Here is a 25,036-nt window from a genome sequence, read left to right as displayed (position 1 = left end):
CTGAAGGCAGGCGCTAAACCACTGAGCCACCCAGGCTGCTCCTGTAATTTGTTTTAAATAGTTTTCTCCTTGGAATTCCTTTTTTTTTTTTTTATTTAATTTTTTTATTTTATGATAGTCACAGAGAGAGAGAGAGAGGCAGAGACATAGGCAGAGGGAGAAGCAGGCTCCATGCACCGGGAGCCCGATATGGAATTCGATCCCGGGTCTCCAGGATTGCGCCCTGGGCCAAAGGCAGGCGCCAAACCGCTGCGCCACCCAGGGATCCCTCTCCTTGGAATTCCATAGTCTATGCTCTTTTACATAATGGCAAAGTACAAGAAGTTACATTTACATTATTTATAGAGGATGCAGGGTATTTTAAAATTAATTTTAAGATTTAGATTTTCTAATAGTAAAAAGCTTTATAAAAGTCTTCATTCAAATCTGGAAGATATGAATTTTTTAATGTGTATATTTAGGAACAATCTAAAAAGTCAGTTGAATATTAAGGACTTTAATTTTTTGTTTGTAAGTAAGAATAGCCCTGAATAACTCTCACTCACATATCGTACTACAATATTCTAGAACTATAGTAATAGTAATGTGGGCACAAAGACACTGGCAGATAGTGTAGAGTAAAACAAGTAACTTAAACCTCTCTGAACTTCAGTTTCCTCATCGGTAAAATTTAGGGATGATAATTCTACCTCTTACCCTATTTGAGAAGGTTGTGATGAAGATTAAGTGAAATAATATAACAAAGAAACTTTCCCAAAGTCATCCGGTTATCATCGTTAAAAGCAAGAATAAATCCCAATTTTAGAAGATCCCAAAAGGCTCTGGTCCTAATTAATAATAGTGTGTACCTCACCAAGACAGTGGTTAGATTATATATGAGAATAGAGACACATTCTTAGCATTGTGTTTGGCATACAGTAAATACTCCGTAAATATAAGCAGTTATTGTCTGTTAGCCCTGAGATCTGAAGATACTGGAGATTTCAGGAACATCTGGTTCAACCAGCATGTTTCAATAGGTTCAGTGCTCTGTTCTGCCAGCATAGGGGCTGCGGAAGCTGAGGTTTGTGCCTGTGGTGGTTGTGTAAAACTGGGCCATGTTCCTTAAAATCCTCTCAGGGTCTTCTGTCATTTCTCTCAGTCTCTACTGGATAGTATGTGCTGTCATTAATCAAGTGTTATCAAGTCTCAGGGCAAGGGTTTCTGTTTAATCGCTGCTCAGACAGGACCTTTTATTTCTTAAAGGAAGAAAAGCTTCTGGCCTCTACAGCTATAAATGAAAAATATTTATGTTAGGAACCCTTTTATGATCAATGTACATTTATTTAGAATTATTCAAGATTAGTGCCCTGTGAAATTTTTTCTACCAAAGCTATCAGTGTTTGCAGATCACTTGTGTCTGAAGTCAATGGAAATTACTGCTAAACCACACTTGCCTGGAGGAAGACATCAGGCGTTAGACCAACAAAAGTAGCCTATATTCTACTTTTACTAGCAGTAAGATATTAAGCTTACAGAATTAAAAGATTTTTCTCACAATTACTTGCATGAAATATTTTTTAAATGCCATCTTTGTAATTATATGAACCATGTGACAGTCGTATTAATTTGGGTAGTAATATTTAATTGATGTTTCATATACCATGCCTTCTCTTTTTTGTTTTTCAGTCACTTTAATATTTTACTTTTTTTCTAACAGTGTATAGGTAAAGAAAAATGTGATATGGTTAATGAAAATAATAGAAATAAATTTAAATTTGCTTAGTTGTATAAGAATTACATGCATTTTAAAGAAATAGTATTTATAAGTAAATATCCAAGGATATGCATATTTTTTATGCTAAATATGCTGTGTCATATATTAAATATATTCCAATCCAAATAGGTATATTTACAATAAAAATAATTCCTCATTGGATGTATTTCAGAATTCACACAAAAATCAATATTTTAATATCATACTCACAGTTCCTCTTGTTTTCAATACTATTTCAGTCCATTCCCAGAAGTTGCAGAATCAGTTCAGCAAGAACTGGAATCTTACAGAGCACAGGAAGATGAGGTTAAACGACTTAAGAGCATTATGGTAAGATTCCGTTTGCTTTCTTAGATCTACAGGGAAGCAGAAGGATATCTGGAGAGAAAAAGCTTTACTTTGTTTTCTCATGAAAATTTGAAACCATTTGTTGCTTTAATAACAAAAGTATTCTCAACTTAGATAAAAGATCTTTTTTAAAAAGAAACCTAAATACTAAGAAGAGCACAATTTAAAAAAAAAATTCTGAATTTATGATCTGAAAAAAATAGATAATGTGGCTTTACTTTAGAGATATCTTTTCCAGTGCTGCTCATTCTACTACACTTTGACCTAACCTCAGAGTTCAGCTCTACTATTTATTACTACATGAGCTGTGGCAAGTCTCTGGACCTATTTCTTTATCTGAAAATACCTGCTGGTCCATCATCATCCAACTTACTAGACTGGTGGTGACCAGAACTTTTCTGTAACTGTCAAAAATGGATAGGCTCATTCCTTACAGGAAAAAGATTTGTTACTCTGTGACCTAAATCTTAGTGTTTATCAATGATCTTAGGAATATATTGATTTTTATGCTTCTGAGATCTTTTTTTCCTCCTCAGGGACTAGAAGGGGAAGACGAAGGAGCCATAAGTATGCTTTCTGACAATACTGCTAAGCTAACATCAGCAGTTAGGTAAGTAAGCAATATATGCTCTTTAAGTCTTTATTGATAAGATTTATTTTGAACGTTAAAAACTTGGCTAAAGTTTTTAATAATAAGAAATAGTAGGTAGTAGTATAGACCTTTAAAAAAAAAAAACTAAACTGTTTTTAACTTGTTCAGACTGAGTTAAATTACCTTCATACAGCAGATCATTTACTTCTTTAACTAATTAAAATTGTATAATGGGGATATATTTACCAAGAAGATAGTATTGGTGGTAATAATACAAGTTATTATTTATTTTATCATTGCTATTATTTTATTAACTAAAGGTTAAGCACAATTTCTTTCTGATACTTATGAAATGCTATCAAGGAGAGAAGAAATGTGTTTTAGATATATAAGTAAAATCATATTTCCATTAATCTGATTATGTTCTGAACCTCCAGATTTTGGGATCAGAAAGTGAAATGGTGGAATAATGATATTTAAGAGACAGATTACTTTAAAACAAGAAGCATTTAACCTGTATTAAAGTAGTGAATACCGTATAGAGTAAAACCTAGAGGTTAAATTCGGTTGACAGTTTAATTTGTCATCTTGTAACTTTTTTACTGTTCTAAGTTTCCTCAGAGGAAACACTCAGGTGTGTTTTATTAAGGTCTGTGTCATTTTCTTAGAAAATTTAATGGTTAATTTTCAATTTTTTGATACTTGTAGTTCTTTGCCAGAACTCCTTGAAAAAAAAAGACTTATTGATCTCCATACAAATGTTGCCACTGCTGTTTTAGAACATATAAAGGTAAATTTAACCCCCCCCTACAGTATTTATGTATTCTACTTATGTAGGGTTTTATACTTAAGATGATTTCATATTCATTCTCTCGTTGAGGCCTCAATATAACATTATGAAATATAATTACCAAAGGCAACATTATTATCTTCATTTTTTGCAAATGAGAAAGCTTAAGAATCCAGAAAGAATTTTGCCAAGGTCACATGTACAGTAAATAGAAGTTATAATCTCTGGTATTTCTATTATATTGCCTATTATTGCCTCAATAACTATCTCTGCATTTACTACTCTGTTAACAGTAGACCTGTGTCTAACAAACCATCAGGAATATAGATTTAGACACTCCTTTTACTATAGTACTATCTAAAATATCCATTAACTCTTAGTTTTTAGATGAGTCTTTTAGCATTAAAGCTTCCATCTCCTGTTGTACTGTGATTTTGAAAAAAATAGGTTGTATTTTCTATATGTTGTTATCATAGTTCTATTATCTTATTACTTTGTTCATAATAAGTCACCCTGACTTAATTAATCCTTCAGTATTCTACTGTTGCTTATTCTCTGGACATGGAGCTGAATTTCAGTGACAGATTGACCATACACTAGGACATCATTATTACCGACCCCTACTTTCCATGTGATATGTTACATTTCAAAAAGCAATGTGAAAAAGTTAAATATACTTGTTCCAAATTCAAGGATGTTGATAACAGCTTGGATTTATGGAAAGGGGACTTAAACATGTTTTTCTTTTTTAATGATCTAAAGAGCTATAGAGAATAAGAAGGAGCCAGTACAAATGGATAATAGACATTGTGCAGCATGGAATTTAAACATGCATAATTTCTTTTGTTCTACTTCACAGTATTGATTGATATTTGCTATTTTCATGTACCTACGGGAATAGATAACTGTGCTGTTTATAGATGACTCTGCTGATGATATTTTCCCTTCCATATGTAGCATCTTTATAAAATGGGAAAAGGCTGCTCAGGTCTGTAAACACCTGAGGTCACTGTCTCCTGTGGACATAATGTATATAACCAGGTGAAATACAACAGAGAGCTATACTGAGAATTTCCTTCAGTAGGAGAGACAGGCTTTGCTTACAAGGTGAAGAATGAATCTAATATAAAAAGTTTTTAAAAATTTATTGCATCAAGACAAAATATAAGTTCTAGTTTATATCTGTTAAACTGTAATTATATACTGAGGAACTTATGATCCATTAAACATTTTTCGAGTACTTGCTGTGTGCCAGGCAAGGTGCTAGGTGCTACATGCAAATAAATAGACAAGAAGTAAAAACAAATTCTAAGCTATGATAGTTAATAGTCCTATATGGGCTTTAAGATTTAAGCTGTTCTATGGATTTTCTTTGACTTTAGGGTTTTTTGCTTATGTATTTCCTTAGTAAAGTTTATTGATTCTTATATTTTATTTTCTGACCCCAGGTCTCATAGTTCTAAAACCAGGAAAATGCCAAGCTCAGCTCCTACCACCAAACCTGACTTGTGTAACCCAAAGTAACTATTATGGTACCTATAGAAAGCACACAGTTTCATCCTATTCATAAAACTTCACAAAATTATCTTGCTACAAACTTATATGAATATACTCTAGGTCAGAGCTTATGGTGTGAAAAAATTCGACCTAAAGTAATTGATTTATTCAGTCATGTTTATTCAGTGATTTTGTGTTGTGCTAGGCCCTGGAAGTTTTGTGGTAAATAAGACAAGTTCTCTATTCTCTTGGAGCTAATATTGTAGTGACAATAAACAAAGTACCCAAATTAGAAACCAAGATAATTTCAGTCATTTAGGTGATGTGAAAACAAAAAACAGGGTGATATGAGGTGATGGAGAGCAGCTGAGAGGGCTACTCTAAGTGGTTAGGAATAGGTAGTTAGAGAAATCACCTTTAATGTGATGTTTGAGTTGAGAGCTGAATCACAAGGAGCGACTTAATAAAAATCTCAGGGCCAGGCATTCCATCAGAGGAACTAAAAAGTGCAAAGGCCTTAAGGCAAGGAACAAGGTTGGTATGTTTAAGTATGTAAAAGAAGACTAATAGTGCTTATGGTGAGGAGGGAAAAGGTGATAGACTATGGGATCAAGAGAAATAGCAACTTAAATATGATGGGAAGTCATTGGAGATTAGTGACATCTGATTTACGTTTTAAATGGAGAATTGAGGAGTGTGAGTGATGGCTGAGTTCTGGACACAAGTGTGGTGTTGAAAGATAGCTATTACTGCTGTTTAGGTGAAAAATGGTGTTTAAAGGCAAAATTTAGTATAAATGCTTCATAATGTTTGTTTGTAATTTTACCCTAATGATTTTATGAGTTTTTCAAAATATTTTGTGGTAATAGAGGCCATCTATCTGACTTTAACATGCTACCATGCATGACACATATATTTCTGCTCTAAGAACTGGTCATTTGGCTCTCTTTATAAAACAAGTTCAAACTAATTTGGCATTCAGTGTGTTAAGTGACTTTATATAAAAGCTACACATTTTGGGGATAATTTTTTGCTGTAACTCAAGGAAAACCCCCTTTCAACGGGGTCTGATTTAAAGAAACCATACTATAAAATCGCTTGCAGAAGGAAAATGATGTCCTCTACAGGATATACTGTTCCTCACTTAGTCATTCTAAGAAACCCAGTCAACATCAGAACATCTTTAAATATCATTGATTAAGGAGCATATTTATCATAAATATTTACATGTCAGTCATACTTGTATTTAATAAGCTGCATACTCTAAGAAACATTCTGATATAAATTCTTTTAGTATAGAAAAATTTAAATGTTTTTGTGACAAGTCCTTTGTAATGTTGGCCAACTCTTTTAAGTTATTATTTCTTGTCAGAGTTAGCATATAAATTCTTCTATTCCCATTATTGCTTATTACTGCTAGTTATAAAATTTCTTCTTAAAGTTTTTGTAATAATTAAATTTTCAACCTTATAATATTTACTTTTAAGTGGCTTGGTTATTTGTACTATGACTATTCTATGCCACGTACCTCTGGCTATAATGTTAATGTTAACATTAAGTATTTTCTCTGTGATCTCTTGCTCTTTTCACCAGAATTTGTTAACTATTTGAGCCTCACTTCTTTGTAAACTTTTATTCACCTAAGTGGTAAATATTTTTTATTACTATTGGCAAGAATATTATGACTTTTCATGCAGAGATCTTAGAACATTTCTCTAGGTATTCATCTTCATTGCAGTTTTGCAAATTTTTCTTTTGGGAAGTTTAGATCATAGCTGCTTTTTTACATTTCCTTAGATTATTTTCCAAAACAGAGTACTAAAAGGAAGTAATTTCTTTAGAAGTCATGACAGTTATCTGTCAATCAGTGTTTTGGTGGAAAGCTAGAAATAGTGCATCAATTTGCAACAACTTTGGCAAATATTATTACCTATATTAATATTCTAAGGATTTTAGATTTTAACTTTAGTTTAATAGATTAAAAGAGTGAATTGTTGAATTCTCATTTGAGTATTCCATACCTTTTAAATCTCTTCTTTAGCTATTCTTTCATTTCTAATACAAGTATGGCTTTACCACTTGCTGGGTGTTGGGAAATGGCTCCTGGGATGAAGTAATTTTATAGACACAATTTATTTCAGTTCTTGTTACCTCACCTGCATAGTCAAACTGAATAAAGTATTCTTTAGAAGATACCTAAGAAAATGAAAAGACACCTATGTGTAAGTCATAGTAGATGTTGGGACACCTGGGTGGATCAGCAGTTGGGCATCTGCCTTTGGCTCAGGGCGTGATCTCGTGGTGCCGGGATTAAGTTCTGCATCAGGCTCCCTGCGTGGATCCTGCTTCTCCCTCTGCCTCTGTCTCTGCCTCTCTCTTTCTGTGTTTCTCATGGATGAATAAATAAAATCTTAAAAAAAAAAAAGTCATAGTAGATGAGAGAAATAGCAAGACGCGTTCTTTCCCTTAATGCTCCCACCTGAAAGGAAGATCTCTAACATCTGAACACGTCCATCTGAATCTGAATACATCCAGCAAAAAAACAAGCTGTTAATAAACTGTTATGGATTGAAGCTTCATTGGTGCTGAATTCTCATTTTTGTTTTGCTGCTTCTTGTGGAGAAAGTTCAGGGGTACTGAATTAGAGCTAAAGACATAGATCAAGCAGATGTACTGCCTTAGGTCTATATTCTGAATAAGGCTCAGCCCTTGGTAGTAATGCTGCCTTTTAACTATAGCATCTCCTCTGGGGTACTTATATTTCTTTGGCTCAACTTCTCTTTTCTAGGGGAAGATAAGCTTTAAAAATAAAAACTCTCTTTATTGATTTCCACCAGTCAATAGACCAAATTAACCGATGCCTTTTATTCCTTCTATAAAACATAGCAGCTGCTGGTCACATTATGACATGCTAACAACTGGCAGCTAGGATGCCTCACAGATTGAATTTTTTGTTTACCTAAGAGTTATTTATGTTTGATTCCAGTCTATGCCAATTATATGAGAAGAAAGGAGGATTGTTTCTTTAAAACTAGGTTATACACCTTAGATTTACTGAAGATTGTGATTTAACTATTGTTTAAATTAGTACTGGCTAAAAAAGGAAAAACTTAACTAAAAATTGGAAAATCTTGAAAAATACTAAAATTGCCTTGCGGATGTCTAGAAGTTTTTTGGTTCCACTTCAAAGAAACTAAAACTGGAAATCATAGGTGATCCCTTATAAGTGTGCTTTGTGCAGGAAAGAATAAAAAATTCAGTGAAACCTCTGTACTCAAAGAAGAGGTGTTGAACCTACATCAAGATTGACAGACAATTGTATATCAAGATTGACAGACAATTGTATATTTTAGGTCTTTTTTTTTTAATTCTTTTTTAAATTTATTTATGATAGTCACACAGAGAGCGAGATAGAGAGAGGCAGAGACACAGGCAGAGGGAGAAGCAGGCTCCATGCACTGAGAGCCCGACGTGGGACTCGATCCCGGGTCTCCAGGATCGCGCCCTGGGCCAAAGGCAGGCGCCAAACCGCTGCGCCACCCAGGGATCCCTATATTTTAGGTCTTAAGTTAAAAGGCAGTATTCAGAATATATGTATATACACACAACACATGAGGGTTTTTTTTGTCATTCTTTACAGTAGCTGATTAACTGGTCACTACTCCCCTATCACAGTAGGGAAGAAATTTTACTGTACTAGAAATCAGAACATTTCTTTGGCTGTATTTTAAATGATCTCAATATATATATATCAAGTAAATGTTCATATAACTTTGGTGTCTTTTCAAGGCAGGGGGACAATATATTCTGTAATAGAAAGACCCAGTGGATAAGCTATCATTGTATTTTAACTCTTCTTACCCAAATAAGATTAGTCACTATCAGAACTTGAAGGTTTTTTTTTTTTATTATGACCAAAGATAGCTCTCGAATGAGTGGAATATCCTTTAACTTCTCACTATGAATTTCAGGAGTCTTTCCACATCTCAAAAAATAAAAAGTGTGAAATTACCTTTCTCTAGTTCTTTGCTCTCACTTCTCTGCCATCTGCTTTTGCAGTGATGAAGGATTGTCATTGAGACCCAATTATAAAGGTTAAATTCAAAGAAATAAAGACTTCTCAGAACATTTGATAAGCAAATAACCTAACTAAAAGGGCAAAAAGACTTAAACAGAGACTTATCTGAAAAAGATATCTAGATGATAAGTTCAACATCAATAATCAGTAGAAAAATGGAAGCAAAACCACGAGACATCTCTACACATGTATTAAAAATGTCTAAAAAGGTGCCTGGGTGGCTCAATCAGTTAAGCATCTGTCTTCAGCTTGGGTCATGATCCCAGAGTTCTGGGATCAAGCCCCACATCTGGCTCTTAGCTCAGTGGGAAGCCTGCTTTTCCCTGTTTCTCTGCCTGCTGCTCCTCCTACTTGTGTGCTCTCTCTCTCTGTCAAATAAATAGTCTTTTTTTTTTAATGTATAAAGTTTAAAAATCAATCAATCATGAAATATAAAATGATATTCCACTTTGGAAAATAGTTTCTTGGTTTCTTAAAATGTTAAACAGAAACCAGTCATTGGTCCAGCCATGCCATTCCTAGGTAGTTACCCAAGACAAATGATAGTCTATGTTTATTGTACACATATATTCACAGCAACTTCATTATAATAACCAAAAATTGGAAACAGCTCAATGTCCACCAGAGCTGAATTGTATAAATAAATCTTAGTATTTCCATAAAATGGAATACTATTTGGCAATAAGAAGGAAGGTATTATTGAAAGAATATGGATGAATCTCAAATATATTGAGTGAAAGAAGCCACGTTAAAGAAGAGTACAGGGATCCCTGGGTGGCGCAGCGGTTTGGCGCCTGCCTTTGGCCCAGGGCGTGATCCTGGAGACTCGGGATCGAATCCCGCGTCAGGCTCCCGGTGCATTGAGCCTGCTTCTCCCTCTGCCTGTGTCTCTGCGTCTCTCTCTCTCTCTCTCTCTCTCTCTCTGTGTGTGTGACTATCATAAATAAATAAAAAAAAATAAAGAAGAGTACATCATCTATGATTGCATTTACATAAATTTCATAAAAATGCAAGGTAATCTGTAGTGACAAAATGCATATCAGTGCTTGCCTGGTAACCTGGAGAAGAGTGTTGGAGGGCCAAAAGGGAGGCATTACAACAAGGAAACTTTACTGGATAATGAATGATAGGTTCACTATCTGGATCGTGTTCATGATTTTATGGGTGTATGTATATTAAAACTTAATAAATTTTGTATTACATCAGTTATATTGTCAAGTTATACTTCAATAAGATAAAAAAGTAACAAAACAAAAACATTTTTGCCTAAGCCATTGAGAAAGCCAAGATTAATTTTAATAATGTGAGTTTTTTGGCTTCAAGTTTAAAGAGACCTAGAGTAGCAAGAAACAGGATATGCTGTGTAATATATGAATAGGTAAGCCCAGGAGAATTTTATAAAATTTTTTCCCTTAGAGGAATATACAGTAGAATAAATGCAGAGTAGAAGCAAATTGAGATAAGGAGTAAAATGTTTAAAAGGAGAAGACATGCATTCCTTATTTTTTTCATAAACTTCTCACATTTTATTTATTTATACCTCACCTTGTTCTACAAAATTTGAGGTAGTTTATGATAACAGTACATGGAACAGCCAAAGAGAATAATTAATGAAAATCAAAATCAAACATAACCTTTAAAGAACTTCTCTGTCCTCTGGCTCCTGTTTTCCACAGTCATTTGTAAACGTTCTGTGGAACTTCAGACATTCAAGCAAGAAGGAACCTTGGGACAGAGTTATAAATAGATTCCACAAATTACTAGCTTTCTTCCTTGATCAAATAATGTTAGAAATAAAATTTACTGAATCCTCTTGTCATCTTTGAGAGAGAGTGCACAAGCAGGAGTTGAGGGGGTAGAGGGAGAGAGAGAGAATCCCAAGCAGCCTCCAGGATCCTGAGATCATGACCTGAACTGAAATCAAGGTCAGTTTAATCAACTGAGAGGTGCCTGAGTGGTGGCTACCCAGGCACCCCTCTTGTCTGGATTTTGTGTCCATGAATGCTTAAATAGAAAATGAAAATGTAGTGGTAAACTTTTAAATTGTTTCATAGAACAAATACACTTTTTAGAACGTGGATTTTTTTTAAAGGTCAGTTACATTGAAGTACTGAATAGTACCTCAAGAATCAAATTCCATGCTAGAGTTACATACTGACTGAGAGCAAACGTTAATACACATACAAACAAGTATATGATGTACTCTGTAATTATTATAAATGTGTCAAGTATGTCTTTTTTAAGCACATGCAAAATCCTCTCTGTATATTTTTTGAGTTATTGGATGTAACACCTGTAAAGAAGTTGGGATGCCTGGGTAGCTCAGCGGTTAAGCGTCTGCCTTTGGCTCAGAGCATGATCCTGGAGTCCCAGGATCAAGTCCCACATCGGGCTCCTTACATGGAGCCTGCTTCTCCTCTGCCTATGTCTCTGGCTCTCTCTTTGTGTTTCTTATGAATAAATAAATAAAATCTTAAAAAAAAAAAAGTGAAGAGGTAAAAGTAAAAGGTGTTATTCAGACTACACAAATTTTCCCAAGATTTTGTTACGCTCTATTAAATGTGACCCTTTACCAAAAAAATGACCCTTTTGTTTACAGTTATATGCATATTTAATTGTTTTTTAACTAATAGACTATTTTTAGAATAGTTTTACATTTATAGAGAAAAATAAATGAAAAGTACAGAGAATTTCCATATACCCCTTTATCACCCACCCTCAGTTTCCCCTATATTTAGCATCTTGCATTAGTGTGGTATATTTGTAACAATTTATAAACCAATATTAATACATTGTTACTAACCAAAGCCCATAGTTTTCATTAGGGTTCACTCTTGCTGTTATACATTCCATGGTTTTTGACAAATGTATAATGACATGTGTCCATATTACAGAATCATACAGAATAGTTTCACTGCTCTAAAAATCATCTATGCCCTGCTTGTCCCTATTTCCCTTCCGCTGAGTCCCTGACACTGATCTTTCTACTGTCTCCATGGTACTTTTTTCAGGATGCCATGTAGTTGGAATCATTGCAGTATGTAGCCTTTTCACATCGACCTCTTTGACTTAATGTACATTTAAGATCTGTCTTTTCATTGCCTAGATGTACCACATTTTGTTTATCTGTTCAACTGTTGCAAGGCATCTTGATAGCTTTCAACTTTTTGGCAATTGTAAATTAAGATGCTATAAACGTCCATGAAAATGTATTTGAGTGGATGTGTTTTCACCTCCTTTGAGTAAATACTAAGGAGTTGGTTGCTGGGCGATATGGTAAGAGTATTGTTTAGATTTGTAATAAAACTGCCCACTGCCAAACTCTTCCAAAGTGGCTACGCTATTTTGCATCCCCACCAGCAATGAATGAGAGTCTTGTTGCTTCACATCCTTACCAGCATTTAGTGTTGTCAGTGTTCGATTTCAGCCCTTCTAATATATGTGTAGTGGTATCACATCGTTTTAATTTGCATTTTCCTAGTGACAAATGATGTGGATCATCTTTTTTTTTTTTAAGATTTTACTTGTTTATTCATGAGAGACACACACAGAGAGAGAGAGAGACTGAGAGAGAGAGAGGCAGAGACACAGGCAGAGGGAGAAGCAGGCTCCATGCAGGGAGCCCAATGCGGGACTCGATCCCGGACTCCAGGATCATGCCCTGGGCTGAAGGCAGGGGCTAAACCTATGAGCCACCCAGGGATCCCCTGGATCATTTTTCATATGCTTACTTGCCATCTGGATCTTCTTTAGTGGGGTGTCTGTTCCCATCGTTAGCCCATTTTTTAACTGGGTTGTTTATTTTCTTAATGTTGAGTTTTAAGCATTCTTTGTATTTGGGGGGGGGAATCCTCTAATGGATATATCTTTTGTAAATATTTTCTTCTCATTCTCTTGACAGTATCTTTCATAGAACAGAAGCTTTTAATTTTAATTAAGTCCAGCCTATTGATTTTTGTTTGTTTATTTTGTGGGTCATGCCTTTGGTGTTGCCATAGACAATAGAGGCTGTGTCTAGATTCATTTTTTTTTCTTTTGCATGTAGATACTCAGTTGTTCCAGCACCATTTGTTGAAAAGACTATCCTTTCTCCATTGAATTGCTTTTGCTTCTCTGTGGAGATAGGTTGACTATTTGTGTGGGTCTATTTCTGCATTCTGTTTTCTGTTCCATTGATATATTTGTCCTACATTTGGGCTAGTAACATGCAATTAGGTATTGTAGCTGTATTTTACATCATAAGGTCCTCTTTTTTCTTGAATATTGTTTTGGTTATTCTTGGTCTTCTTTGTCTTCATATAAACCTTAGAATCAGTTTGTTGATATCCACAAAATAACTTGCTGGGAATTTGATTGAGATTGTATTGAATCTATAGATCAAGTTGGGAAGAACATGGAATATCTCTCCATTTATTTGGTTGTTCTTTGCGTTTTAAATCAGTTTTGTAGCTTTCCTTATACAGATCTTATATGTATTTTTTTAGATTTATAACTATTTCATTTACTTATTTTTTGAGTACTAATGAAAATAGTATTTTTTTATTTTCAAAATTGCTAGTGTATCAGAAAGCAATTGGCTTTTATATATTACCCTTGTATCCTGCAACCTTGCTATAATCACTTACTAGTTCCTAGAGTTTTTGTTTTTCTTTGGGATTTTCTATATAGACAAGCATGTTATCTGTGAACGAAGACAGTTTTATTCCTTCCTTCCCAGTCTCTATTCGTCTTATTTCCTTTTCTTTCTAATTGCATTAACTAAGACCTCCCTTATGATGTTGAAAGAGTGCAAGAGTGGACATCCTTGCCTTTTTCCTATTGTAGCCATTAACTTTTGTGTATTAACCTTGTATCCTGCAACTGTGCTATAGTTGCTTATTAGTTCCAGAAATTTTTTGTTGTTTTTTTAAATTTTCTACATTGACAATTATGTCATCGGCAAATGAAGAGTTGTTATTGCATTTGCTAGGACTACCAGTATGATGTTAAATAGGAATGTGAGAGGGGGCATCCTTGCCTTGCTCCTGATCTTAGCTGGAAAGAATCTAGTTTATCATGATTTGTATTCTATTTTCTGAAAGAGATTGTAGAGAATTATTATAATTTCTACTTTAAATGTTTGGCAGAATTCCCTAGTGAACACAATTAGACCTTATACTTTCTGTGATGGGAGGTTATTTGTTATTGATTTCTTTAATAATGTAGACATTTTCAGTTTTAGTGAGTTTTTATGGATTGTGTCTTTCAAAGCAGTGGCTCATTTTGTCTAGGCTCCCAAGTTTGTAGGCATAATGTTGTTCAGAATACTCTCATTATCCTTTTGATGTCCTAGGATCAGTAGTAATGGCCTCTCCTTCATATCTGATATTTTCCGTTTGTGTTTTCTCTCCTTTTTTCATAGTTAACCTGTCTAGATAATTATCAATTTTATTGATGTTTTTAAAGAGCCAGCTTTTGGTTCTGGTGATTTTCTCTGTTGCTTTCTTGTTTTTAGTCTCACTGATTTCTGCTCAGATTTTTATTTTTTCTTGTGCTTACTTCAAATTTAGTTTATTCTTCGTTTCCTGAGTATAACTTTTAAGAGTTCAACATGTTGTAATAAATTAAAACTAAATGCTTCTGAGAGTCATAAGACCTATTTTAAGTGCCATATAAATCTCTTTTTTCCAGAAATAGTATAAATCAATTTTTGGTATTTCATTATAGTAAGGTTGTTAATACTTGTATTTTTAATACTTTTCATTTATAAAGCTCACATATTTTTAATTTTTTATTACATAGGTCACTTTAGTCAAAATTTATTTTTAGGAGTCAATATATAGTGTAATTTGTAGGTTAAAGTTGTTTCAGTATTCTGAAAGAAATTTAAGGCAACTTTCACAAATAGGACATAAGCCAAAAATAATGAAATGAAAACACAATAGTTGCTATATAGCTATAGTGATAATTCTTAAATTTGGCTTTGTAGTTTCAGGCAACCAAGATTTTAAAGAAAGAGAGATGTGATTAAGTTGGGGGGGGGGACTTCTTATCAGAAAAGAGAATTTGTTTTTTATTCTATTTTTAAATTTTTTATTTAAGTAAGCTCTACTTCCACTGTGGGGCTTGAACTCATGACCCAGAGATCAAGAGTCACATGCTCCAATGACTTTAGCCAGCCAGGCCCCCCTCTTAAATTTTTTTTACTTATTTACTTACTTATTTAAGTTTATTTTTTATTCTAGCAAACTTTCCTTAGCATCATGTTGCAAAATACATTGCTCATATTGGGCATTATCTAGAATAAATTGAGTGATGTAATGATACAGTATATTAATATCAGCTACACTCTTAGATTTTATATGACAACTTTAATGAAAGTCAAGGGTGTGATATTAAAAGATAATTCAGGGGCACCTGGGTGGCAGTTGGGTGTCTGACTCTTGATTTCAGCTCATGTCATGATCTTAGGGTCATGATCTCAGGGTCATGGATCCAGCTCCCCCCCCTTGCATCTGGCTCTGAGCTCAGCAGGGAGTCTGCTTGAAGTTCTCTCTCCTCCCTCTCTCTGCCTTTCCCTCCACTCACATGTGCTCACACTCTCTCCCTCCCTCTCTAAAATAAAATATTAAATATATATATATATGTACATATATATATATATATATATATATATATAATTTAATTAGGACACATTTATGAGTTTCCAATGTAGTAAGGTCTCAGTTTATAACATTTTGGTATCTAGAGTGGAAAGTCTGCACTTTAAATATGTTACTACTTTTTTTTCAGTTGGGCTTTTGGTAGGGATTAGATAGCAGAGAAGTTAAAGTTACCTATTTTAATTTGGGGCTGAAATGCTAGAAATTCAATGTTTTTAGTTGAGAGAAAAATGCATCTATTTGAAAATGACGTAATCAAGTTGTAAGATTGATAGCCTGTCATAAAAATTGAAGATCCTAACCAAATTTCTCACCCTGACAATGCAGTCAGTGTCCATCACTGCATAGAAATGAGGTAGAGGTATAAGGATGAATTTTATTCAAGATTTCTGAGTTACTCTGTCATTTGAACAAGTATGTCAGAGTAAATATATTCATCCATCTGTGTTATAGAACACCTTCAAAGATAATTAATGTATTATCTGGGTTTTGTACCACATAATTTTTTATGACGCCAAACCCATTCAGACCCACCAGTATGAAATGTAACATGTACCCCCAAATAATGGAAAATATGTTAACATACTATTTTGTTTTATCATAAAAGCAGTTAAGATTTGGAGAATTCCAGTTACCTTGCAGGGGACAGGACATATAGTAATAAATAAATAGTCACATGGAGTTTATATTCTAGTAACAGACCAACTGCAGACTATTATAATACAGTGTACAAATGTTACCCATCCTGGGGATGGGATATCCAAATACAGCACTAAAAGATAATAGGTATTAAACATGTGAAAAAGAAAGAAAAAACAGGCAAGGCTAGGTTATAAATGATCTTCAACTTAGATATAGGTTGTATTCTAAATATATAGTTCTAAGTTGATCTTAGCTTAGGCTATACTTTCCTGTAGATAAAATGTGATGTATAAATCCATGTTCTTCCCAACGATATTTAATTCATCATGTGGAATATTTCTAATACTGTCTTTGAACAGAGAAGGGCTTATCATCCCTTCTCTCCTCTCTGAGAAGTAGGGAATATTGAGATTTGTAATAGTAAAAGGAAGTATAACTAATCCTTCTGCTTTTCTTTTTCTTCTTTTTTTTTTTTAAGTGGGCTCCATGCTGGGCATGGGATAGCATGGGCCTTGAACTCATGCCCTTAGATTAAGAGCTGAGCTGTCATCAAGAGTCGGACACTTAACCGACTGAGCCACCCAGGTGCCCCAACTCAAATTCTTTCTTACCTTTACTTTCACTGCTGATTTGTGGTAGGGGATCAAATTGGGGCTTGAAAAAGAGGGAAAGACCAAGAAATACTACTCTATACTTTGTCATCAAGCAGTCATAGACTGAGGTGAGGAGTGAGAATTGTAGTGAGCAGGGAGCACCAGAATGGTGGTGTTTGTAACTAGAATGGAAAGAAGAATGGTTAAGAGAAGGAAGACTTCCCCACAGTTATAGAAAGGAGAAAGGAATTCGTTTCATGCCCTGTGCTGTCATCTGACAAATATCCCCCAAATGGATTTTCAAAAGACAAAATATAAATACTACTTTTACATCCCAGATGACTCTTAAGAGTTCTCCATTTTTGTGAATGAAGGGACAAGCTAGTTTTTAAAATTGCCCCCTTCTTCATGATGAGATGAGCACTGGGTGTTATACTATATGTTGACAAATTGAATTTACATAATTTTTTTAAAAAATAAAAATAAAAGTGCCCCCTTTTGTTCTTTTCAAACCCAATAGGCTGTCACCAAAGTTGTGTGTGTGTGTGTGTGTGAGAGAGATGTTAATATAAATGTTGAGGTAGTGTACTGAAAAGTGAAAAACATCAGGCTGATTTTCCACTGATACCTCTGAAATTGAGAGAAAAGCACTAGAATTTTTTTAAAAACCAGATTTTTCACTTAGCCCTTTTAAAGGGATTTTTGAGAACTTCATGACTTTCAGAGTTTATATTCACTAGATGTAATTTGTGTTCCATGTGTAGTCCTTTGGTTTTCTATAATCCCTTATTATTTATTCTTGATATTTATTGAAATTACCAAAAATCTGTTCATTATCTTGACCTTGTTATTTTATTTTATATTTTTAATTTGTCTGTTTTCCATGTAACTATTGTTATCCAAATTGTATTCTCCTTTGAACTCATATTGTATAAGAATTAATCTTTGGGATTACAGAAGTCTTTTCTCTTAGTATTTACCTTTACAGCAAGAAATTGAGAAAGGATCTCTAGATACTATATATCTGGCCAAAATAACCTTTTACCCCATATATATAAATTATGTGTATTACCAAAAAAAAAAACCCTAATATGTACTAATTGACAAATATACTTTCTTTTATAAAGCATGTACAAAAAGAAGCAATAAATTGTACTTGAGGAAAATGTAATTTTCCCTACTCTTTATCTGTGGTGTACATTGGAGTCTGACCTGGATTTGAATCTCAACTCTCTACTACTTCTACTCTGGTAACCTTGAATAAATCTATGTTTCTGTGTGTCTGTTTCTTCATCTTTAAAATGGGACTAATAATTCCTGGCTCATAGTGTTACTGGGAGAATTAAATGAGATTATCTAAGTAGTTTTCAAACACTTTTCTCTGGTAACCTAGATCAATCTAGAGACATTTGATGAATCATTTGTATCTATTTTATGTTTAGGGTTCTGCAGAAGATTTGGTTTGAGAGAGTGTCCTGAGGTTCTGTTTAAAAACCTTTGAAAGCCATAGCTGCAAGTAAACAGCCTTGCACAAATAGATCCTGAACAAAGATTAGTTCTCATGTGCGGGTTAGAAAATCTCCACTTCAACTCCATTCTCTCCTTCATGAGAATCAGTATACTAAAATGCTAAGTTACTTTTCTTTAATTGCTTTATCGGTGTATAATTCACATACCAGAGTTCACCTATAAAGTATACAATTCATTGGTTTTAAGTATATTCACAGAAAATTTACTTTCAGAACATTTTTGTCACCTCCAAAAGAAACTGCCTACCCATTATTAGTCAAACTTACTTTTAGATTCTATTTCCATTGCCTATTTAGAACTTTAAGTAAGTTAATATATCAAGAAGAAAGCCAAATGAATCTAAGGAACCATGCTTCTTCACTGATTTGTAGGTACAGACATTAGAGTCCATTATGGCATTTAGCATACACAATTTTATATATTAAATCACTAAAGACTTAATTCTTTACATTTTTCACTTCTAGAAGTTCATTTATCTACTTTCATGACTTCTAAAGATGACTACTTGATTTGTGTATGTCTTGGTCTTAGTTGAGAAATTCAACAAATACTTTGTTAAGTACTTGTTATGAACCACGTACTTTGTTAGACCCCTAATGTTAAAAGATGAATTAAACAGTTTTTAGAAGGGTGGCATATAAACAAAGAGTAATAAAGTGTGATTGTTCATATGGAGAGGTATGTAAAATGCTATGGTATACATTTAAGAGAGTAATAAATTCTCCCAGTCAAGAAGTAGATTGAGGGAGGGGAAAGGAGAAAGAACAGAGATAGAGTTTTGAAGAAGTTGGTCTTTAAAGAATGAGTATAATTCACTGCACAGGTGAGAGGGAGGAATATATTCTTTAAAAGCTAAGAGAATGACCCGTACCTATGCTGAGAACTCTAAAAGCATACACAACATTTAATGAAAAGTCATTGAGGTATTTGATGTGACTAGAAGAAACTATATACACGGTGAATAGGAGTGGAACAGAAAAAAAGGTTGACTAGAGCAGATCATGAGGGCCTGAATGTCAGCTTAGTACCTTATTTTATCATCTTTCTCCCCGCTTTTCTGGCTTCACTTACAGATAATTAGCCTTTCCCAATGTAATATTCGTTCACATTAACATAGTTCCTACTGCCATCATACTAGTTCCCCTGGAGTTATATTTGACTTTTTTCACTACCTTGCTTCCCAATCCATTCACATATTAATTATTAAATAATTCTTTGTTTCCATTCCCACAGCCACTACCATGGTCTCTTTCCTAGGGTCTCTTTTCTATTTCTTTTGTCCATTTTTAGTAATTAGATTTTTCTGTTCCTAGGACTTCACCTCTTAATCTGTTTTCATATTGAAAGTAGCTTTATACAGTAGGTGAAATAGTTCCTGTATCATAGAGTCCGAAGACTATGAAAGCTAAAGGGTTGATAAAAAGGCACTTTTACAGAGTTTATTATACTCGTATCAAGAGTTGACTGTGTACTGATACAGAATGTATTGTTGAGTTAAAGCAAGGAACAGAAGAGTAAGGTATATTCCTTTAGTGTCAGAAAGCAGAGGATTATTAGAATATAGACCCTATTTCTTACATTTTGCATGAAGGAACTGGACAACAATAGAAGAAATAATTGAAGTAAATATCCATAGGCATAGGATAAGAGAAGATGAGTGAGGACAGGTCTCAAAGTATACCTTCTATGTTGTTTTGATTTTTAAACTGGGTATTTTATCTACTTAAAACTCTGGCCTTGTGTACTGTTGCAGGAAAGTGGGATTGAGGGACTCTAACTGATTTTCTGTTGCCTTATATATGAAATCACTCTAGTCTACCATCCAGACTTCTCCACTCTGATTATGCCATGGTGTGATCCCTTTCACTGAAATGAACTCTGTTCATGTCCCCAGATCACTTTCAAAGCTTCAGTCAAAATTGATTACCTCCTTCTCTACAGTCGATTAACTTTATTTCATTCTGTCATCTTAGCTTTATGTTTTGGTTCTTCATTGGTATCTCTGAGTATTCTAATTTATCACATGAATGGTTTCTACTCCCACTTAGATTATTAACACTTTGAATAGAAATCATATTCTTTTCTCTTTTGTATTATTGAAGTATAATTTAGTAGATGCTTGATAGTGATCATTTTTATTTCCTTTGGAGGATCCTAACATTTTAACTTCATTTGGATAACTTTAATACATTTTAAATTAGAAGAAGTATTATATAGAAAAGCTAAGTTTGACTACCTTCCCATTACCTAACTTAAAGTATTAAGTAGGAAAATTAGTTTCATTTAAAAGCCACTGAAAATAATTTATTTAGGATAATTTTCTGTCCAGTTAAGATGAAAATGTGTGGATTTGCGCACTAAAAAAGTAAACACAACATGAACACCTGACATTAATTTGCATGGAATACAGTATGATTTATATGCTAGTTACTAATTAATATAATAATTGAGATTGATGTAATTTTTATCTCTGCTAATATACATATATAACATAGAGTTAATTCTGAATTTGTAAGTGAGGTGATAAAATAGTCAATGTTTTTTACATTAAGTGTATGATCAAAGTAAAAAACTTAAAAATCAATTCTATTAGGAAATAAATGCTGGTTTTTTAAAAATTGATGATAGAAAATAGAATTTTGTAAGCTGAGAGGCCCTCAGTATGTTTTTATTACTTGATGTAGCCTAATTTAATATTTATTTTGAAACAGGCAAGAAAACTAGATGTGTATTTTGAATATGAAGAAAAAATAATGAGCAAAACTACTCTGGATAAATCTCTTCTAGATATAATATCAGACCCTGATGGTATGTACCATAAATTTGAGGTTAATGTTAAGTTTCACAGCTGATAAATCCAGCATTTTCGATATTCATAAAATCTGAATAGAATTTTTTTCCTGACCCCATGCTAATACTGAAATCATTAAATGAGCTATTTTCTGTTGAGAAGTTTGTGGCATAGCAGTTCCTAAAATGGAAAAAATGATTTATATTTTAATTCATTGAATTTTTCTTTCATGGTGTTTAAGAACTTGTTATATTTATTATTTAAAGTGATATACCTAAAGTTCAATTTCTGCTGATTTTAGGAAGATTTGAAGGTATAACATTCAAAGCAGCTGTCTCTAAGTGATACACTTTCTAATTACTTTGGTTTAACCCCAACAAGTTTCCTAAAAAATACCAAAAACTGAATTTTGTTTTAAATATTTAGGGAATTTGCTTTTAAAGAAACTCCTTAATCAATCCCATTATATTTACATTTAACTAAATATTTGTATGTTAGATTTTCTTAAAACAAGATACGAAAAAGAAAAAAAAAAACAAAAACAAGATACGATTCTTTGTACTTAGAAAATGTATTATAATTATTGCTTTCAATTATAATGATCATGAGATCCACATAGGTTTTAGCCTCTGAAATTAAATAAACTTTAGAGAATTGATCATTTCAGAATAGCTTTCAATTCAAATCTCAGTGCTTTTCCAAAATGAATAAAGTATATAAGCTGTTCAGTTTATATTTTGCATATAAGTTATTCAGCTGAATGATAATGATTTTTGAATTAAGAGTTTGGTATGTTTTATTTAGACTTTATTCCAAGTTGAAAAATAATAAGTTACAAATTGCAGTTGAAGAGTCTATTCCTAAAAACTTCTAAGAAGCTATAAGTATTACTCAAACTTTTAAGAAGCTAGATTTGTAATGAGAACAAAGCATTTTGAAGGTTTTTACACTTGTGATCTCTACCCCCAATGTGGGGCTCAACCTCATGAAGGTATTCGTACTTTATAATGAAGAAATGCAAAATATATAGGCCTAACACTTCAGAGCTATTCTTTGTTATTTACAATAAGTTTTGAGTAAAATTGAAGCAAATAAATGTGTTAATAAACCAGAACCCTTCTCTTCTTTCCCCTTCCTTTCTCAGTTTATTTTTAAAGACATTAAATATGACAGAGCAAGGTAGGCATTTATGCAAGGTGGAAGTCTGCTGCCACCTCGCCTAAAAAAATACGTTGGCATAATATATAAAAGTCCCAACAGGTTGAGGGTGACTGTATGCAGGAGCAACCCAGCATCAGTCCACGTGAGGTGAAAAGTGTGGCCAGGCATGTGAGTGAGTCCACTGTAGGGAATCAGAGCCCAGATGGAGTGAAAAGGCATCCATGCAGGCAAGGAAATGGCTGTAGAGATAGTATATTTGTTACATATCACAGACTGGTTAAGTAAGTGCATATGTCAGATAATACAAAGGGAACCAGGTTTCCTGTTGTCAGAGAAAGAAGTTACAAATATGGAAAGGGAGAAAACTATCATGAGCTCTGCAATGTTGGATTGGAATTGAAGGTGTTATTGTGGACCTGTGTTTTCACTATGTATTTGTCAGATAGAGAAATAGATACTGTGTGTGCACACATTTATGTATTCCCTAGTCAGCCAACTAAGCAGGGCTGGGAGCAACAATATTCCACTAATAAAAATTTTAGCCCATAAATACCATTTTCTACTAGGACTTACTGGAGAAGTAGTTGATTCCAAGGCTGAGGTAGGTAGGAAAAGAGAGTACAAAATGAGCCTAGAACATTTTGTTGTGTCAGAAAGCAAGGAAAGCACTCAGAAAGTGATGGGACATATCAGAGGTCAGCTTGAAGAGGCCAGCTTGAAGAGGTCCCAGTGGGCCAGATCATGACCTTATAAGCACCTCAGTAATGATAACAGATTATAACTCCCTGAATGAAATAGGAAGCTGTGAGTTTACTTAGAGATATAATAAATGAATAAATTGAAATTTTATAGGATATTTAGTTTCAGATTACCTCCCTACTACAAAGAGAAAAACTAATCTTATATTGGAGAAGCGTGATAGATCCCTTAACTAAGTAATCGCAGTGAACATCATCAGTAATGACACATATGAAATAATACCCCACCCAGCAGGATGTAATACAAAGAATACATTATTTCTTTTGTGATATTCCTGCCAAAGGTGTGCAGCTTGAATCTATCATGAGTAAACATCAGACAAAATTAAATTGTGGGATATTCTACCAAGAAAACAAGCAAACAAACAAAAAAACAGCCTGTAATCTCCAAAAACATCAAGGCCATGTAAATCAAGGAAAGACAGGAACTGTTCCATATAGAAGATAGCCTTATGTTGTGTCAGTTATGTATACCACATGGTTCTGAAATTGATCCTTTTGTCATAAAGGATGTTATAGAACTAGTAGTGAAACTTGAAATGACATCTGAGGATTAGATGTTAGTAATACATTAATGCTGATTTCTTGATTTTGATAGTTGTTATATTGAGCATATTATATTGGAGAACATCTGACATTTGGGAATAATGGGACAGTTTGTCAACAACTTACTCTCAGATTGTTCAGGGAAATATAAAGCTTTCTGAATTCTACTTAAAACTTTTTTCTAAGATATATCAGATTACTCAGTAAGGAAACTGACTTTAAAATTGAGAGCAGTTCCAATGGGAACTTAGGTGTGACAAAAGGATCCAGGTTACTAATTGTAAATTCTAGAGAACCTGCATTTGTAAAGCATTCCTTTTTACAATTTCCATTTGATTCCTCTGTGACTAATGTCATTATAAGCATCAGAATATTTTCCAACCCTATCAAGATAATATTCTTAAAAACCTTAGAAATTTGTGGGGCTTTTATTTACACTATAGCAACTATAAAATATGTTTCACCTTAAAGAAGAGCGGGAACTCTTTCTTTACAGAGTAAGTGCTTGCTATTAGAATGCTATGCTAGATGCTTAGGATATTAAAAACAATAGCAAGGATCTAGAGGTCCCTGAAACTCTAAGGGAGGAAAGTCTTTTTCTCCCGTGTTAGTAGTGGTAGTCCCAGCAGCCTGCAGCAAGCCTCATTGCTCTTCTTCTCTTTGTCCTCTCGCTGCTTAGTCATAGTTGCAGGAAATGCACAATGGACCAGGGTAACTAAAGCCAAAGCTTTCTGGATGGAGCACCAAAAATGGAAAGTCATAAAAAAAAAAAAAGAAAAGGGGAAAGTCAAAGGAATTGGCAAGTACCAGTGAGATTGCAGAAAGGAAGGAGCTAAGGAAAGCAACCTCATAAAGTTGTTTATGAATTCCTGGGCTCACTCCTTAGCTGCACATACATGAATCGAATCCTAAACACTATTCCAAAGACAAAGAGTTGAAGGGCTAGACAGTTTCCTGGTTCCCACTGTGGCCACTAGATGGTTGACAGATACCAGTAGCACTGCAGAGGATTTTGAAGAGATTGACGGATGAAGGAACCACAACCCACAGAAAGCTGTAGGAACCTTGGCCTGAACCCCAGTTAGACTAATTATCTACTAAACAAAAATAGCAGCTTTCTCCTAAGACTTAAACAAGACCCTGATTTTCATAACCTAGTATTCAAAACATCCAAGATACAATACTTATTTGTAAATATCAGAACTTTTCAAAACCCACTATTGATCTTTATTACCATTCTTTGTCATATTTAAGGAGTAAGGATAATTTGAGAATGGTTATCTAGATTCTAAACACACACAAAAAATCAATGG

At 33.8% G+C, this 25,036-nt stretch overlaps 1 protein-coding gene across 2 annotated transcripts in view; it reads left to right on the top strand.

The window, feature by feature from the left end:
- The window catches only part of SCFD1 (sec1 family domain containing 1), a 103,811-nt gene that overhangs the window by 36,774 nt on the left and 42,001 nt on the right, over positions 1-25,036 (top strand). For both annotated transcript variants that reach the window (XM_055309121.1, XM_055309120.1), the window contains exons 12-15: positions 1,996-2,086; positions 2,641-2,714; positions 3,405-3,486; positions 21,179-21,275. In XM_055309121.1, the coding sequence (XP_055165096.1) occupies positions 1,996-2,086; positions 2,641-2,714; positions 3,405-3,486; positions 21,179-21,275 (344 nt within the window). The remainder of the gene's footprint in view (positions 1-1,995; positions 2,087-2,640; positions 2,715-3,404; positions 3,487-21,178; positions 21,276-25,036) is intronic.

The sequence above is a fragment of the Nyctereutes procyonoides genome, unplaced genomic scaffold (genome assembly GCF_905146905.1).
Source record: "Nyctereutes procyonoides isolate TBG_1078 unplaced genomic scaffold, NYPRO_anot_genome, whole genome shotgun sequence".
NCBI classification, from domain to species: Eukaryota; Metazoa; Chordata; class Mammalia; order Carnivora; family Canidae; genus Nyctereutes; species Nyctereutes procyonoides.
This window is presented reverse-complemented; position numbering and strand designations above follow the sequence as displayed.